The sequence below is a fragment of the Phocoena sinus genome, chromosome 5 (assembly GCF_008692025.1).
Source record: "Phocoena sinus isolate mPhoSin1 chromosome 5, mPhoSin1.pri, whole genome shotgun sequence".
Taxonomy (NCBI): Eukaryota; Metazoa; Chordata; class Mammalia; order Artiodactyla; family Phocoenidae; genus Phocoena; species Phocoena sinus.
This window is the reverse complement of record NC_045767.1, coordinates 110,286,887-110,303,582: the sequence shown is the minus strand read 5'-3', so window position 1 is coordinate 110,303,582 and position 16,696 is coordinate 110,286,887. Positions and strand designations below refer to the sequence as shown.

The following is a 16,696-nucleotide window of genomic DNA, read 5'->3' as shown; positions in this document are numbered from 1 at the left end:
GCTCCTTCAAATGCTCTTTAGCAGTAAGCTAGAAAAAAATGTTGCTGCCTAACTACTCTTCTGTAGAGGCCACCTTTCAAAGCTGAACTCTGATAGTGAAAGCATTTGATTTCAACAGGAACTGTGGACGTTTGTTCTCTCTCTCTCTCCCTCTTTCTTTCCTATACACACACAGTTAAAATGAAAGAAAACCCATAAATTCCAACATGTATTTTTTTACTTCTGATACCCATCATGCCATTATTCCTTTGATAAAGTGCGATCCTTGCTCCAAAAGGTAGACATTTCAAAGGTGCTAAGGTTTTTTTTTTTTTTTTTTTGTGGTACGCGGGCCTCTCTCTGTTGTGGCCTCTCCCGTTGCGGAGCACAGGCTCCGGACGCGCAGGCTCAGCAGCCATGGCTCACGGACCCAGCCACTCCGCGGCATGTGGGAACTTCCCGGACCGGAGCACGAACCCATGTCCCCTGCATCGGCAGGCGGACTCTCAACCAGTGCACCACCAGGGAAGCCCCAGGTGCTAAGATTTTGACCCTGACTCTAATTAGATAAGTTGGTGTTAGTTTAAACTAGTCTCTCACTGAGATCCAGTGATGTTTGTTTTGCATTTTTATCAGGTCTTGGAGATTTTCCATAAAATAGGCTTTGAAAGTATCTCAAGAGATCCTTATTTGATAGAACCCCAAGTAGTTTTGAATGGCACCAAATGGCAAGTTTAATTGCAAATGCTTTCCTCTACCAAGTAGTTGCAGTAGTAGAGTTCATAAGCAGTTTTTCTCAAATCACTCTAAAATCATGATGAGATTTAATTCCTGAAAGGGCTTACATGATCTAAGATGAGTATTTTAAGGTATCTGGAGCCAAAATTTGATTACCAAGTATTTGCTGAATACCTCCTATAGGGAGCTAAGGGTTTGACTGGTGTGGTCAAAGAGTTTATAGATTATGTTGGCATAGAAAACTAACATCATAAATCTGGGAACAAAGACTACCTTGCATGATAACAGGTTGATAAGAATTCATGCGAAGAGTGTGAGATAGAGCCTCTAGGGAGGGCTACCTGGAAGAAGAGGGACTCGGCATTTCATTAACTCCATAGAAATTTACTGAACAGATCCTACACGCTAGGTGCTATGTATTGATACTATGCTAGAATTCTAGTGGTGCCCAAGACAATGATCCTACACGTGTGGAACTCGCACTCTGGTAAGAGGTCCAGGCGCAAAAACCAGGCAATTGCCTCAATGATAGTATCTATGTTGGGCAAATTACAGAGTAAGTATTAAGGCAACACCTGGATTTGGAGGGCATGAAGATTGCGTTGACGACAAACTCTTTGAGGAAATGCGAAGCTGAAACGAACAGAAATAAATCCCAAATGGACATTGCTGTTTACCCACTTATAATAGTGTTCCTTTGTTTCTCTCACAGAAAAATGCACTTAACTTTTCTGAAAGCATTGTCCTAAAATATAAATAAGCTTTTCTTAGAAACTAAAATACTTAGACTATACAATTTTGTAGTAGGAAGTGATCTTAGAGAAATCCAGCCTGCTTTACTAACAACTCCTTTGTAACTCTGGAAAGGGTAAGAAACACAAGATTTCCAGAGTGCTAGGGGGTCAGGAAATGGAGACCTTCTGTAGTTCAGAAAGCAAGTGTCCAGGGAGGATGACATCTCTGTGTCCTCCACCTTTTTTCTTTGGAGGAAAAGGTTTATTATGCTCCTAATACATGCATAGTATTTTTATCAGACCTCAAGCCCTTTGTTTCTGTATCCTTTGACAGAGACCAAAAAGAGAAAGAAAAAAAAAAGTGGTTGGGGCAATCTATTAAGAACTAGCACTGGAATTATGGCTGCCACCTTTTTACCCTGATCTAATTAATCTGTCGACTGAAGGATAGAAAAATTACTGTTTTTAAATGGCCCACATTCATTTGGAAAACTCAGATATGCTCCTGTAGATACATTATTTCTCAGTCTGATGTTTCCCCCTTAGAGCCTGCTGATGGCTTTCATTTTGTACCTTAGCAGAATTATTACTTTCCCCTCGTGTGTGTAGCTTGCTTTCGTAAGCCACAGAACATCCATTATTCGTGAGGAGCTTCTTGCATGGGAAAAATAATTTAGAAGCAAACCGTAAGAGGTCTTCTAAACTGATAGGCTTTTCCTCACCCTGTTAAGAATGACTTTGAGACATTATTCAAGGTATTGATATGTTTTTTTCTGAGTCAGGTTTAGTGACATGGCCCATAACTCAGTGTTAAATGCCAGTTTTAAAAATATATGATAGGGCTTCCCTGGTGGCGCAGTGATTGCGAGTCCGCCTGCCGATGCAGGGGACACGGGTTCGTGCCCCGGTCCGGGAAGATCCCACATGCCGCGGAGTGACTGGGCCCGTGAGCCATGGCCGGCGAGCCTGCGCGTCCGGAGCCTGTGCTCCGCAAGGGGAGAGGCCACAACAGTGAGAGGCCCGCGTACCGCAAAAAGAAAAAAAAAAAAAAAAATATATATATGATAAAAGGAGCAAACAGACCACCAGAGCTGAAGAACAAGAAATATGTTTAAAAAAACTATAAAAGGTAGAATTATCTAAGTGTCCAAACATATGAAATATTCTAAAGGTATTAAATATTTTATGGGATGCTGTTTTTCATCAGGTTATTTCTTTTGGGTGTTCTTCTATGACAGCATTCTCTTATTGTAACGTTTTGATGGTACTTACTACTATTCTTGTTCATCTCCACCACTAGACTGTGTGCTTCTTGTCTTTTGTTTATGCCTGGCATATAGTAGGGACATGATTCATGTTAGATTGAATGTACAGTAGTAAACTAATGTGGCTTCCATTGGTGAGAGAGTTATTTTAGCTTACATCAGACCCTGAGCATTTTATCAGTTTTAAAAAAAAAAAATTTATTTATTTAGGCTGCACCGGGTCTTAGCTGCAGCTTGTGGGATCTTTAGTTGCGGCATGGGAGCGTGGAGTCTTACCCACTGGACCACCAGGGAGGTCCCTCAGATGTTTTACTTTGAAAAGTATCAACTGAGTTTGGGGCACTATGAAGAACAATTAAGTATGTGGTCCCATATGCTTGTGAAATTTAAGCATGCCAAGTAATGACTGCATTACATGGAGGCCTAGTATTACACAAATATAATTTTGGCATAAAATTAGACTGATATGCTTACAGTTCTGTCTTTATATTATCTAAAAATGTTGACATTTATAGGTATAGCTTACATACATAGATATAAGCCAATGCTTTGCTTTGATTTATTACATTTAAGTTAATTCTTTTCCTCGTTTGTAATTCTTCTAGGGAGCTGTTGGGAGAAACATTTTTTAATATATGCATATAAACATTTATATATATTTTACATGTCATATGTATACCTATATGTGTTTATCGTATATTACATGAATCACATTTTTGTGTAGAATTTCTGGGAGCTTAAGATATCTTAATTTGGGAGGCAGTGATTTTTCCACAAGCGAAGACAATCAGTGGCAGCTTTCCAAGTTGTCAGTGATTTTTTTTCTCGGAACATATCTAATTTATTGAATTTGTAGGAAAGCACGTATTTTTTTTTTGTGTATACTTAAAGAAAAGTTTATCCATTAAGTTAAATTTTTTAAAAAACATTTGAGGCCGTGAATTAATGAAGATGAAGAAATAACATGTACCAGCTCCTTTCACGTACTATCACATTTTTCCCTTAAAGACAAAATGAAACTGGTCTGCTGCCCGTTTTGTGGACAGAGAAATGAGCCTCCGAGAGGTTAAGTATCTCCTCAAGGTCCCACCTGTATGAAAGGGAGGAGGTGCAGCACGGTGGTCCTCTGCTCCCAGCAAAGCTTGTGCCGAGCCAGTGCTTCCTGCACGGACATCTGTAGTCTAAACAATACCATAAGTGAGTTATCCTGTACAATGAAAGTAGAAACAGAACTGAAATCTGCTCATTCTTCTGTGCCTGTTAGTTTTTTAGCTCACCTTTAATCATACTCATCAGCTTGCATCTCTGCCTGCTGGCGTTCTGTTTCTAGCGTGTTTTAGGTTTACGGTTTAGTTAAACATAGTAATGACAGTGCATAACAGTCCGTGTTTACACTGTGAAAAATATGAACAGAGACTTGTATTTTAAATCAGCAGCAGCGGCGGGAGAGAAGTTCCCATTCATTCCTTATTTACTCATTATCGGTGGATTCTAGGTTTCTGCATCATCTGTGTTCCTATCGATTTTCTTCTATTGACCGGTCAGGTGCAACCCCATGAAACGGTAACAATTCCAGCTTAAAAGGGTTTGATTTTTCTAAAACACTGTATCGGCTGGGTAGCTGCTTTCTAGTTTTAGAAGCAAGAATGTCTATTATGCAGGCTGTGGGACCCTGAATGCGCCCCTATTGCTGCCTGCAGGCATGTCATATTTCCCTCCCCATTCATTCTCCCCACAATCACAGGTTGCAATTCCACACCTTTTTTTTTCTCCACAAGTCTGCTGTACTTCCTCCTTCCCCCACCCCTGGCCCCTGCCTCACTTTGAGCTGATGACTTTGCTTCAAGCTTTCTCAGTGAAGCAGGAAGCAATCCACCAGCTCTCCCACCCCCACCACATGTCCCCACCTAGCAGCTTCCACCTGGTTCTCTTTATTGCCAAAGACTGACCATAGTCTCATGCAACTCGAGCCCTTCCACCTGCACACTGATCCCATGCCCTCTCACAAAGGGATGCAGCTCTAGCAATTCCCTTTCATGCCTCACCATTTTTGTCCTACTACATCATTTCAACAGCATAGTAACTTGTGTTATCTCTCTCATCTTGAAAGCAAGCTCTCTTGACCATGGACTCCCTGCTTCCTTCTGTCGCCTCCCCACTCCTCTGCTCTACTTTTCCAGTCGCAGCTCCCTGAAAAAGTTGTCTGCATTCACTGTCTCCAGTTCTTCTCCTGTCCTCTGTTAAAGGTGCTGCAAGTACACTTTCTTTTCAACCACTGCACCAAAACTACTTCTGATCTTCAGGACCAGCGATCTCCTTGTTGCTCAATTCAGTGGTCACTTCTCAGCCTTCATCTTACATGGCTCGTCAGTAACATTGACTCAGCTGATTACTCCTCCTCCTTGAAACACTTTCTTAGCTTGGTTTCCAGCAAACTACAAGCACTCGCTTTCCTTCCTCCCTCATTGACTGTTCCCTTTCAGTCTTCTTCGCTGTTTTTGCTTCTTCTCCCTGACCTTGTAAAGTTGCTGGGTTTCGGAGCTCAGGGCTTAGACCGCTTCCCTCTGTGCCTTAATTGCCGTAATTGAGCTCAAGATTTTAAATACCATTCCTATGCTGGTGAGTCCCAAATTTATATCTCCAGGCTAGATCTCTCTCATGAAATTCAGATTTGTTTATATCCCACTTTCCACCCAACACCTCCACCTGGATGTTTAATAGGCATTTCGCAGTTCACATGCCAAATATAAATTCGTGGACATCCTCTCCACCACCAGCCTTGCCCATTACCTTGTACTCTTCCATGAGAGTTAATGGCAGACCCATCCTTTTAGTGTCTCAAGCCACAGACCCTGAGCCATCACATTCTTCTCTCTTCTCTCAGGTCCCCATAGCCTTCTCATTCCATCCACTCCTGGCACAGGCCACTCTCATTGCCCGAGTAGCCTTAGCCTCCAGCTACGCTGCCATCTGTCCTTGCCCTTTTGGAGTTTAGTCTGAGCGCCGTGTATCCTGTTCAAAGTAAGTCATGTTATGTGGTCCTCTGCTCCAAAGCCTCTAGTGGTTTCCCATCTCACCCAGAGGAAAGCCAAAGTCCTGACCGGCAGCTGACAAAGCCCTACCCCGTCTGCTTGCCTCCGTCACCTTGCTGACCTGCTCTCCTGCAATGACTGTTCCCCCTCTAACTGTGCTCCAGGACTGTTTCCCGTGACCATGCCAAGGCTTTTGAATATTCTCTTCTGTTTCCTGGAACACTGCCCTCCCACCTCCATCCCTAGACGTTCATGCAGCTTCTCCCTTACCTCTCTTAATATTTTGTTCAAATGTTACCTTTGCAGTGAAGCTGTTTAGTATTGCAGCACCCATGCCCTGCATTCACTATTCCCCATCCTTGTTTTCTTTCTCTGTAGCACTTATCACCTTTTGACATTGCATACATTTACTTATACATTTTTATCCTGTGTCAACTCACACTGGCTTCGTGAGGGCAAGGATTTCTTTCTTGCTCTGTTTTTTGTTGTTGTTTGTTTCGTTTTGTTTTATTGATATTTCTTGTAGCACCTAGCGTGGTGCCTGGCACATAAGTTCTCAATACAAATTTGTTGAATGAATGAAAACGGGAGTTGTTTAATATGTTATGAGGTATGTTGGTATCCTGAGTACATGTTAATAAAATAAAATTAGCCAAAATGCATGTTTGCTTATCTCAGTTTATCATTTATTTGTATGACACCTGTCATTTCTTGAGAGTAGTGGTGACTTATTTGAAGTAATCTGAACCCATTGCTAATTATGTAATTTGGTTAACTGTTTAACCAGATATGTACTTAGTGGCTAGAATCTGAATTAAAGGGATGCAGACATCTTATGCAAACCATGTTTGGAAAACCAAACTTATACTGACAGGTGAAATCATTAAACAATTGGTTAGGAAGAACTATCCATAAACAGAACTGCTGGGGGAGGGGGAATAAACCACCTTTTGATCTGTTATATTCCTTAGACTTGATAAATACCTTTATTCCACATAATAGGCAACTTAATTATTTACTTTGACATTTATTCTACTCAAATACCAACTAATTTAGTGCCAGATGAAATGTTTCCTTGTAATAAAATCAACTAAAAATTAATTGACTTTTCAAACAGATATTCATACAGGTATATTTTAGAAAATTCAGTTGTCATTTTTTCATGCTAAATTGATTACAAAAACAAATGAAATGTTGATTTAAAAAAATGGATTAAACTTTGGCAGATGTCTGTTTTATTTGGCCAAGAAAGTAAAACTGGATTCAGTTCCATTTAAGAACCATTTATTAAATGTATGTGTGTAAAAAACAAAATAGTGGGAGATATGAGAGACATAAATGACTATAAAGCAAGGTGGAATGTGGTAAGAACTATAAAGGTAGAAAGGGACTTCCCTGGTGGTCCAGTGGTTAAGACTCTGCACTCCCACTGCAGGGGGCATGGGTTTTGACCCCTGGTTGGGGTTAGATCCTGCATGCTGTGCGGCTCGGCAAAAAAAAAAAAAAAAAGAGATAAAAGTAGAAAGATGAACTCTGGGATTCCACATAAGGGGAGGCACCATGGTGTTAAGTTTATTTATTTATTTATTTTAACTTTTTATCTTATATTGGACTATAGTTGATTAACAATGTTGTGATAGTTTCAGGTGTACAGCAAAGTGGTTGTTATACATGTATCCTGTTTCAAATTATTTTCTCATTTAGTTGCATAATATTGAGCAGAGTTCCCTGTGCTATACAGTAGGTACTTTTTGGTTATCCATTTTAAATATAGCAGTGTGTACATGACACCATGGTGTTAAGTTTAAAGCAGAGATATAGATGTGGAGGACCTGTGTCTAAATTCCTGTGCTCGTGTTCACTACCTGTGTGGGGGCAGGTTGGTCACTCTAGATCCGTTTTCTTGTTTGTAAATGAGGAGTGATAATAGCATCAACCTCAGGGATGTTGTAGGGATTAATGAGGTAACACATATGCAACACAGAGAGACAATTCTGAGAGGTTAAGTGATGCCTAAATTCTGTAAGTCTTACATGAAGTGATGGTGGTGGAGGTGGCAGTGGAGATTGCATCTGTGACACCACTCACCCCAGAGAAGTTACTCAGTGTCTGAGAACTCAATTCCAATAGGAGCAGCTCCATACCAAGCCACAGTTCACTCAACAGACATGTATTACGCATCCACCAAAGCCAGAATTCTCCTAGACCCTAGGGAATGATGAATCAGAAATATCATTGCCTACCTGGAGGTCACAGCACCAAAGAGTGGTCAGAAAGACCACTTCAGGCTGAGAAACAGCATGGGGAAAAATATAGTAGTAAGAAGCAACACTGAAGTAGAAATTACTCAAATGTCCATTAACTGATGAATGACTAAACAAAATGGGGTATATATCCATACAACTGCATATTACTCAGCCACAGAAAGGAATGAAGTACTAATATGTGCTACAACACGTATGAACCTTAAAAACATGCTGAGTGAAAGAAGCCAGTTGCAGAATGCTACATATTGTATGATTTGATTTATGTAAAATGTCCAGAACAGGCAAATCCATAGAATCAGAAAGTAGATTATGGGTGCTTAGGAATGAGGAGATGGGGGCATGAGGAGTGAATGGTAATGGGCCTGGGGCTTTCTTTTTAGATGATGAAAATATTCTCAGATAGATTGTAGTGATGGTTGCAGAACTCTGAATATACCAAAAACTGTTGAATTCTGTGCTGAATTGTATGGTTTGTGAATCATGTTTCAATAACGCTGTTTAACAAAAAAGAAGCACCAGCACCATACAGGTAGGGAACCCAGAGAAGTCACGATGTGGCTGAGGAACAGGTGTGCAGACGAAATGGCAAAGACAAGGTTGGAGGCTCAGGCAGGGTCAGTCTCGTGTGCCCTGTGAAGGAGCATTTTCTTGTCAAGGAAGGAGGTCGGTGAGCACTGTGAATGGTGCGGGCACCCTGGCACCTTAAGAGACTGCATGTGCCCACGTGGTCTTCATTTATTTCCACACCCGTGAGAACAGTGATGACTGGAAGGAGGGGAGCAGTAAAGACTGGGGTTAGAAAGCCTGTTACTAGGCAGTGGCAGGCGCCCAGGCAAGAGAAAGTGAAAGCTGAACCAAGGAGTAGGGATAGAAATATTTGGGAGCCGTGTAGGAAGGGAAAATGATGTGAGGGATTGGTGAAGAAGGGAGGAAAGAATGACTCCCAGGATCCTAGCAAGGATGAAGGGGTATGTGTGATCGCCACCTGAGATGAAGAGAAACAGTTTTCACAGGAATGGTGAAAAATGTTATTCTTCTATTATGAACTGCAGGTTTGTGTCTCCCCAGAATTCATATCTTGGAGCCCTAATCCCCAGTGTTGATGCCGAAAGCTCGGCCTCTGTACACCGGCACCGAATCAAATCTCAGAGACAGAGTTTTGGGTGAAGTAGAAAAGAATAGCTTTATTGCTTTGCCAGGCAAAGGGGGACACAGTGGGGTCCTGCCCCGAAAAACTGTGTGTCCCCACCTGGGAGGATTTGATGCAGAGTTTTATAGCAGTAGTTCAAGGGTGGGGTTGCTGATAAGATCAGGGTGTGCAGGGCCTGTGCTTCTTTACTCTGATCTCGGTAATTTCTTGATGAGCTTCTCTGGTTCCTTTAATCTGGCCTCTGGTGGTTTTTTGAGTGCTCCTCCCTTGATTAGCATTTGTTCAGATCTGCCCTTTGGAACTCAGAGAAGGTCATGGAGGCTGGAGTCTGTTCCCTACAAACAAGAAAATGAGGGACAGAAAGGCATCTGTGCCCAGGAGCCCTACAGGGTCCTGCTTGGTTTCATTGTGATGCTATTAAGAGGTGGGGCCTTTGGGAGGTAAGTAAGGTTGCATGAGGTTGTGAGGGTGGAGCCCCCATGATGGGATTAGTGCCCTTATAAGAAGAGACAGGAGAGAGCTGGCTCCCTCCTGTGTTGTCCCCCCCCTTCCATGTGATGAAACCAGGAAGAGGGTTCTCACCAGAACCCAACCATGCCGGCACCCTGATCTCAGACTTCCAGCCTCCAGAACTGTGAGAAATAAGTTTCTGTCATTTAAGCCACCCTGTCTATGGTAATTTGTTATAGCAGTCCAAACTGACTAAAACACGCCTTAAAAACACTGTGACCTGAGCTGAGTTTCAATGAAGTACAGAAGCTACATCTTGCTTGATGAGGGACTGGAGCAGTTTCCACGCCTGTTCCACTTATTGTGTATAGTTCACTATCTTCTCTCTAGAGCATTTTTTTCTAACTCTAGAGTGAGATTTTTTTTTTTCAATAAAAAGCTAAATAGTGATCAGGAAGACTTAAGGAATTATTGAGGTTCTCAATCCTTTCAAGTACTAGAGCACTGATTTTTTTTTTAAAATGCATTATTATTGGGAGAGGAGTACTTTGTTAAAAAGAAATCTTATCATACATCCCATTAAAAAAACAGGTAAAATTGGAGCCTGTTTATATCCAAAGTCCTGGAAGATGGTTCTTCTTGTCACCACCGGGATGAAGGGATGAATGTGCTCCCTGAGGTGGGTCCAGGTTCTGTGGGATCTGACACTGATACAGTATTGGGGAGGGCAGGGTGAAAAAAGAATATGAAATTAAGACTACATTTAGGTACAGGGCCTTGGAAGGGCCATCATTAGCTTCGTGGCAAGTCTTCCTCTGATCTTAATAATGGTGGTGGTGGTGAAGGTGAGTATTAGCACATTGAGTACCTATATGCCTGGCACCCATTCCAAGCGGTTTTCATATGCTAATCCTCAGGACAACCTAAGGTGCAAGGTACCAAAGGTACAGAGAGGTCATGCCCAAGGTGACACGGCTGGGACATGGAGTTGCTAGGAGAGAAGAAGGTAGACCAGTAAACTGGGAGCAGAGACCTCTCTGCCACCTGTTAATGGGAAACCTGGAATACATCACTGAGCCTCCTGTGGATGCCCTTGACTTCACCTGTAAACAGGAACTTTGATGCCAGCTAGGAGCCCCTCCTTTTGTTGTTCTGAGGTCGGTCAGGAGACATTGTGTGGAAGTGCTCTGTGGAGGGTGAAATGCTTGGAAATGTGTGCGATTAAATAGTTTTTCATTCTGACTCAGTATTATAGGTGAGGCTAGAAAATATATTTAATTTTGCTGACTTTTGTTTCACTTCTAATGTTTCTAATTTATTTCTTGGACATGATTTTTTTTTTTAGGTTACTTGTTTGCAAGACTTTTTTGGTGATGATGATGTTTTTATTGCGTGTGGACCTGAAAAATTCCGTTATGCCCAAGATGACTTTGTCCTGGATCACAGTGGTAAGGCAATTCATTGACCATCTTTGTAACCCTGAAATGGAGGCTTGGGATTCTCACTTGGTGCATGTTAAGTGGTCTGGTGTGTTGAAGAAAGATGGCATTGGCGGTACTCTTTTTGAATTAATGAAAGTAGAAAATAACTTGAAGGTATTTACCTAGTTGCAAAAAACAAAAAACCCTAATTCAAGTGAAATAGTTTTCATTTTTTAGCAAGTTGGTTCCATCTCTTTTTACTGCATTGTTTTGCCTCTGAAATGGATTTCCTACCTTCTTCCAGAATGGTGCCTGGCTATGCCACCTTAAATGTATGGATAGTGTTGAACCTGAAACAGTTCATTATACATTTTCCATGTCCATAAAGAGATACATAAAAGGATAGTAGGTTGTTAATAGTGATTATCTCAGGTTTCTTTTTATCTCATTGCTCTGTTCGCAACTTAGAAAAAAAATAGCATGCATTGTTTATATATGCAGGAAAAATAAAGCTATTTTCATTGATGGGATAAGAAAATCCCTTTCTCTTAATTTTAGCCAAAAAATGGAGTTTTCAACTATTTAGCAATAACCTCAGTGATTTCAGATGGTTTTGATCCTGGGAATATTGTTCTAATCTGTTGTCTGGAACTAATTTAAACCTGTTGCAGTATTAGTGATTATCTTAGCTGATAGTAAAGTCAACTTCATCTTTAAATGAGATAAAATCATACAGACATAACATTTCACAGAGAAGAGAGGGATGTTGGAGGTTCAGTCCCACTCTTTAATTTCATGAATGAGGAAAGTTGACTTTTCAAAAACTAAACTGGTGGGTAAACCCTTTCCAGTTGTAGTGGTTCCGACAGTCCAAAATTACAGAAACATACTACCAAATAAATATGGCGACCCGTAGACTTTTTAAAGTTCAAGATGATACATTCTGTGGTATCAAACTTCCTTGTGTAATTCTTTCCTGTTACACTATGTCACTTACCTTGGGGCGATTTATCTACTTTGTGCTTGGGGCTCATTCATCTACTCTTACCGTTTTTTTCCACTGCTGCCAAATTTCTTGGGGGTTTCTGTACTGTCTTATACTCTGTTGTAGTGGCCCTGCTTTAGATTTGTAATGCCACCGGAAAGTCCATAAAGAATTGCCAATGCTATCTATGCTAATGCTCTCCCCTGTTCTCATGGGTTGACTGAAAAACGTGCATTTACATATCATCTGTATTTTACATCTTTTTTTTTTTTTTTTTTTTTTCTTTTTTTTGCGGTATGCGGGCCTCTCACTGTTGTGACCTCTCCTGTTGTGGAGCACAGGCTCCAGACGCGCAGGCCCGGCGGCCATGGCTCATGGGCCCAGCCGCTCCGGGGCACGAACCCATGTCCTCTGCATCGGCAGGCGGACTCAACCACTACGCCACCAGGGAAGCCCCTACCACTTTTTTGACTGTAGCTTAATTTCATTTCATAGTATTTCTTCGATGTCAATATGAGTCATTTTGAAAGCTGAGATGCTGAAACTCAATAATATTATACTCCAGGTTGTAAAGTTAATTTGGGTGGCAACAACAGCAATAAAACATTTATTGAGCACTTACTATATATGTACTAGGCATTGTCCTCAGGGCTTTACATGTATGTTGTAAATTTACCTAAGCTATTTGAATTGTTCATAGTTTTTTGTTGTTTTGGCTACCAAAGAACTCCAATAATTAGAAGTGGGTGAAAGCTACTGATTTCTTCCCTCTTGATTCCTACTTAACCTTCTGCAAACTGGGGATAGTAAAAGTGGCTTTTTCATAAAATTTGATGAGGATTAAATGAGTTCATATGTGTAAAGCAGTTGGAAGTGTGCCCATTACACAGTATGTGCTATCCCTGTTGTTGCTGTTAATGTTATTATTATATCACCACCATTAGGTCATGAAATTTTATGATGAAAGCAAGTCTCAGACGTAATTCTGCCACAAGTGCGTTTACTAGGAGTGATGCTGAAAACTCAGCCTCTGTGCACCGGTGCCGAATCAAATTACGGAGACAGAATTTTGGGTGAAGTAGAAAAGAACAGCTTTATTGCTTTGCCAGGCGGAGGGGGACCCAGTGGGCTCCTTCCCTGAAAAACTGTGTGTCCCTACCCAGGGGGATTTGGTGAGGAGTTTTATAGCAATGGTTCAAGGGCAGGGTTGCTGATAAGGATCAGGGTGTCGCGTGCAGGGTCTGCACTCCTTTAATCTGGTCTCACTAGTCTTCCGATGAATTTTTCTGGTTCCTTTAATCTGGCCTCAGGTGGTTTTCTCTGGAATGAAGATTGCTGACTTCTTCCATTTATTGAGGGTTTTCGTTCTGGAAAGAGCTCAAAGATATTGTTATGTGTATCCCTTGAGGGGGAACCAAGACCCTTTCCCAAGGCTGCGCTATTTTGTTTCTTGGCTGTTCCTCCCTTGTCTCTGCATCCCCTCCCTTCCCTGATTAGCAACTGTTTGAACCTGCCCTTTGGAACTCAGGGGAAGTCATGGAAGCTGGAGTCTGTTCCCTCCAAAAAACGGGGAACATATCTCTGGATATATGTATATGTATGGTTGATTCGTTTTGTTATAAAGCAGAAGCTAACACACCATTGTGGGGCAATTATACTCAAGATGGAAAGAAAGAAAGAAAGAGAGAGAAGGAAGGAAGGAAGGAAAGAAGGAAGAAAGAAAAAGGAAGGAAGGAGGGAGGGAGGTGGGGGAGGGAGGGAGAGGGGGAAAGAAAGAAAGAAAGAAAAGAAAGAAACGGGGAACACAGAAAGGCTTCTGTGCCCAGGAGCCCCACAGGGTCCTGGTAGGGTTCAGGAGGCAAAGATTTTTTTTTTAAAAATCAGTTATTTAACTTGTGTTGTAATCTTGATGAGTCCCAGCTCTGTCCTTTTACACTGCTGACAACATCTTATGTTAAAAATCAGTTCAAAATCCATAGAATTCAGCTAAGCTGGTCTTAGTCAAGGAACAGAACCCTCCGTTCACGAGCTGGGTGCAGGACTGGCTCAGATTCCTACCCTGAGGGTAGTTCTGAAGTTCTGGTTATGGGCTTTCTAGATTTACCCATCCTGCTCGTAAGGGAGTGGCAGTACCTTTAGGAAGTTCTCACTAACCCACACACCACTCCTTCCAGCAGTGGAGTACTTTCTAACATCCGTGCTGCTGATTAACTAAGCTGCTATTGCTGCAGCCCCCTCTGAGTAAGGTTCTGATTAGAGTCTTTCAGATGCTAACTCACCTCCCTGGTGTGTATTTTCCTGATTAGTGTACTTCCCTTGTTAATTTATTGCCCCTGGGGTATAGATGAAAACCAACCCCCATTTTAATCTTTCTGCGAAAATTGAAGTATTTTAATGTGAATTACAGACAATATGTTATCTAATTGAATCCTTATAAGAAGGCTGTGAAGCAGATTGATTTTCATCCCAGTTTCATAGGGGAAAAAACTGAGACGTAGAGCTAACCAAGGTCCACCAGTTAGCAAAGTCAAATCCATGATTCATCCCAAATCTGCATGACTCCAAAAACCAGGTTCTTAATTGTTCAAATTAGAAGTGATTATTTAAGCTGTTTAATTAGTTCTGGTTCTTTACATGCTAATTTATTTGGCAGTTTATGGAAAGACCAAAGTTATTGTTTAAAGCTAGTTTCCTCATTTTTTATTTATTTATTTATATTTGGCTGCGTTGGGTCTTCGTTGCTGCACACGGGCTTTCTCTAGTTGCGGCAGGCGGAGGCTACTCTTGCCCAGTGACCATGGCTCATGGGCCCAGCCACTCTGCAGCACGTGGGATTCTCCCGGACCGGGGCACGAACCTGCGCCCCCTGCATCGGCAGGTGGACTCCCAACCACTGCGCCACCAGGGAAGCCCGTGTTTCCTCATTTTTGACGCTTCAGGAAGATGGAAAATAAGACAGTAAGGGGTTCATAAATTAGAGTCCTGTACCCTTTCAAACTGTTATCAGAGAGTTGGAGCGAACTCTTTGTTGTAGCCTTTGCCTATCAATGCTACTGACCAAAATAATAATAATAAGTTGCACATGTGTAGATTAGGCTGTAGGTATGCGTGAATCAAGTTAGGACATCAGGATTTCTGTATTTATTAAGAACTCCATCTGGAACAATGAGGTAAGTCACAAGGTGTGAAGCCTAATTTAAGGTAACCTCAGGTGTGCTTTTGGGACGGTTGCTCTGTGTATTAAAGTTGTTTAACATTAATGGGAAAGATGATCAGGTAATAGTTCTAGGCAGTAAACTACTGTAATGTGTGATCTGTGCTCTTCCTTTGGTTAGAATTAAAACCAGCTCGACTTAAAGCACTTTCCTTCCTTTCTAGAATGCCGCGTCTTGAAGTCATCCTATTCTCGCTCCTCAGCTGTTAAGTATTCTGGATCCAAGAGCCCTGGGCCTTCTCGACGCAGCAAATCACCAGCTTCAGGTAGTTAAAGGGAAAAGGAAATGGATAGTCACAAAAGGAGCAGATCATTCTTCAGTTTTCTTTAATATGAATTAGTAGTCATTCCCATCCTTGTATGCAGCCAGGTTCCAGAATGACATATACATGACATGATTTTTAAATCCAGAAGTTTAAGTTTGTTTCTCAAAGTTATAATAAGTGTCCTAACACTTGGTTTTGTTCTGACAAATTTTCTCAAGAACAATCTTACCTAGATTCTTCTGGTATTTATGTAGAAGTGTTTCACGGTTTTGACCGCTGTGTGCTGCATTTTTAATTTTGTGCTATAAGATTGTGGATATTTCCTTATCTTATTGGTTTAAAACATAAACATACACGCCTAACAGCAATGTATTTACTTGATAAGTTTCCACAGGCTTTTCCACCATCGAGTAATTTAATAGGAGCAACGATTATTGTTAGAAAGTAGCACTGCTTATTTCAGAGTCAGACTTACCTCTAAGTTTCTTTCAGATCTTGAGCCTATAGATTTGTCATAATTTTGACAGCTTTTGACATTTTTAAAGAATTAAAATATCCCCTAAATCTTTATATATTGATTCTGTGAGTTATAATTTTGCTGATATCATTTCCCATTAAGGAAAGGATTGTGAAAAAACTGTGATTTTACATGTGGTAAATCTAGAACATGTGAAAGTAGTATTACAAAAACTGTCTGAAGCATCAGCCTTTTTATAAAATACTGAATTTGGGGGGTGTTCTACTTTGCTGCTGCTGCACCTATCCCACTTTCTCTAGGTCGGGTTGTTTTGCCCTCCTTTTTGTGTACACATTTAGACCTGCTGAATAACCACTCTCCTTACTGTCTCCTTTGTTTATACTGAATGTGTCCAGTAAAGAGGGGTGGCCACTACTCCAGGGCCTACTCTACGGCCAAATCCCCAGGTGAGCCATGATTATTATGGCTTTGTCGCTCTGCTGGGTTTTTGTTTTCGTCTTTCGCCATATTTCTGTTTCCTTTTGCTCCATTTCCATGAATGCATCTGGCTTTTACCAGTGGACATCTGTGCAGTTATCAAGCGCTTCACAATGTTTCAGCCTCCCTTACTTGTTAGAGAGCCAGTCATCCTCAGAAGGTTGCCAGGTGCCTGTCTGTGTGTAGTCACGGTACACAGTGATGGAGGAGACACGGCGCTTCAAGGGGTGTTAATTTGGG

The 16,696-nt window shown here is 41.4% G+C and overlaps 1 protein-coding gene across 9 annotated transcripts in view; it reads left to right on the top strand.

The window, feature by feature from the left end:
* The window catches only part of DCLK2 (doublecortin like kinase 2), a 160,960-nt gene that overhangs the window by 80,938 nt on the left and 63,326 nt on the right, over positions 1-16,696 (top strand). For 6 of the 9 annotated variants that reach the window (XR_004350141.1, XR_004350139.1, XR_004350140.1 and 3 more), the window contains exons 3-5: positions 10,961-11,063; positions 15,400-15,501; positions 16,375-16,425. Coding sequence is in view for 5 of the 9 variants with exons in the window: in XM_032633585.1 (XP_032489476.1) it covers positions 10,961-11,063; positions 15,400-15,501; positions 16,375-16,425 (256 nt within the window). In the remaining 4 variants the exon portion in view is untranslated. The remainder of the gene's footprint in view (positions 1-10,960; positions 11,064-15,399; positions 15,502-16,374; positions 16,426-16,696) is intronic. The other 3 variants (XR_004350142.1, XM_032633587.1, XM_032633588.1) reach the window with 1 other exon arrangement.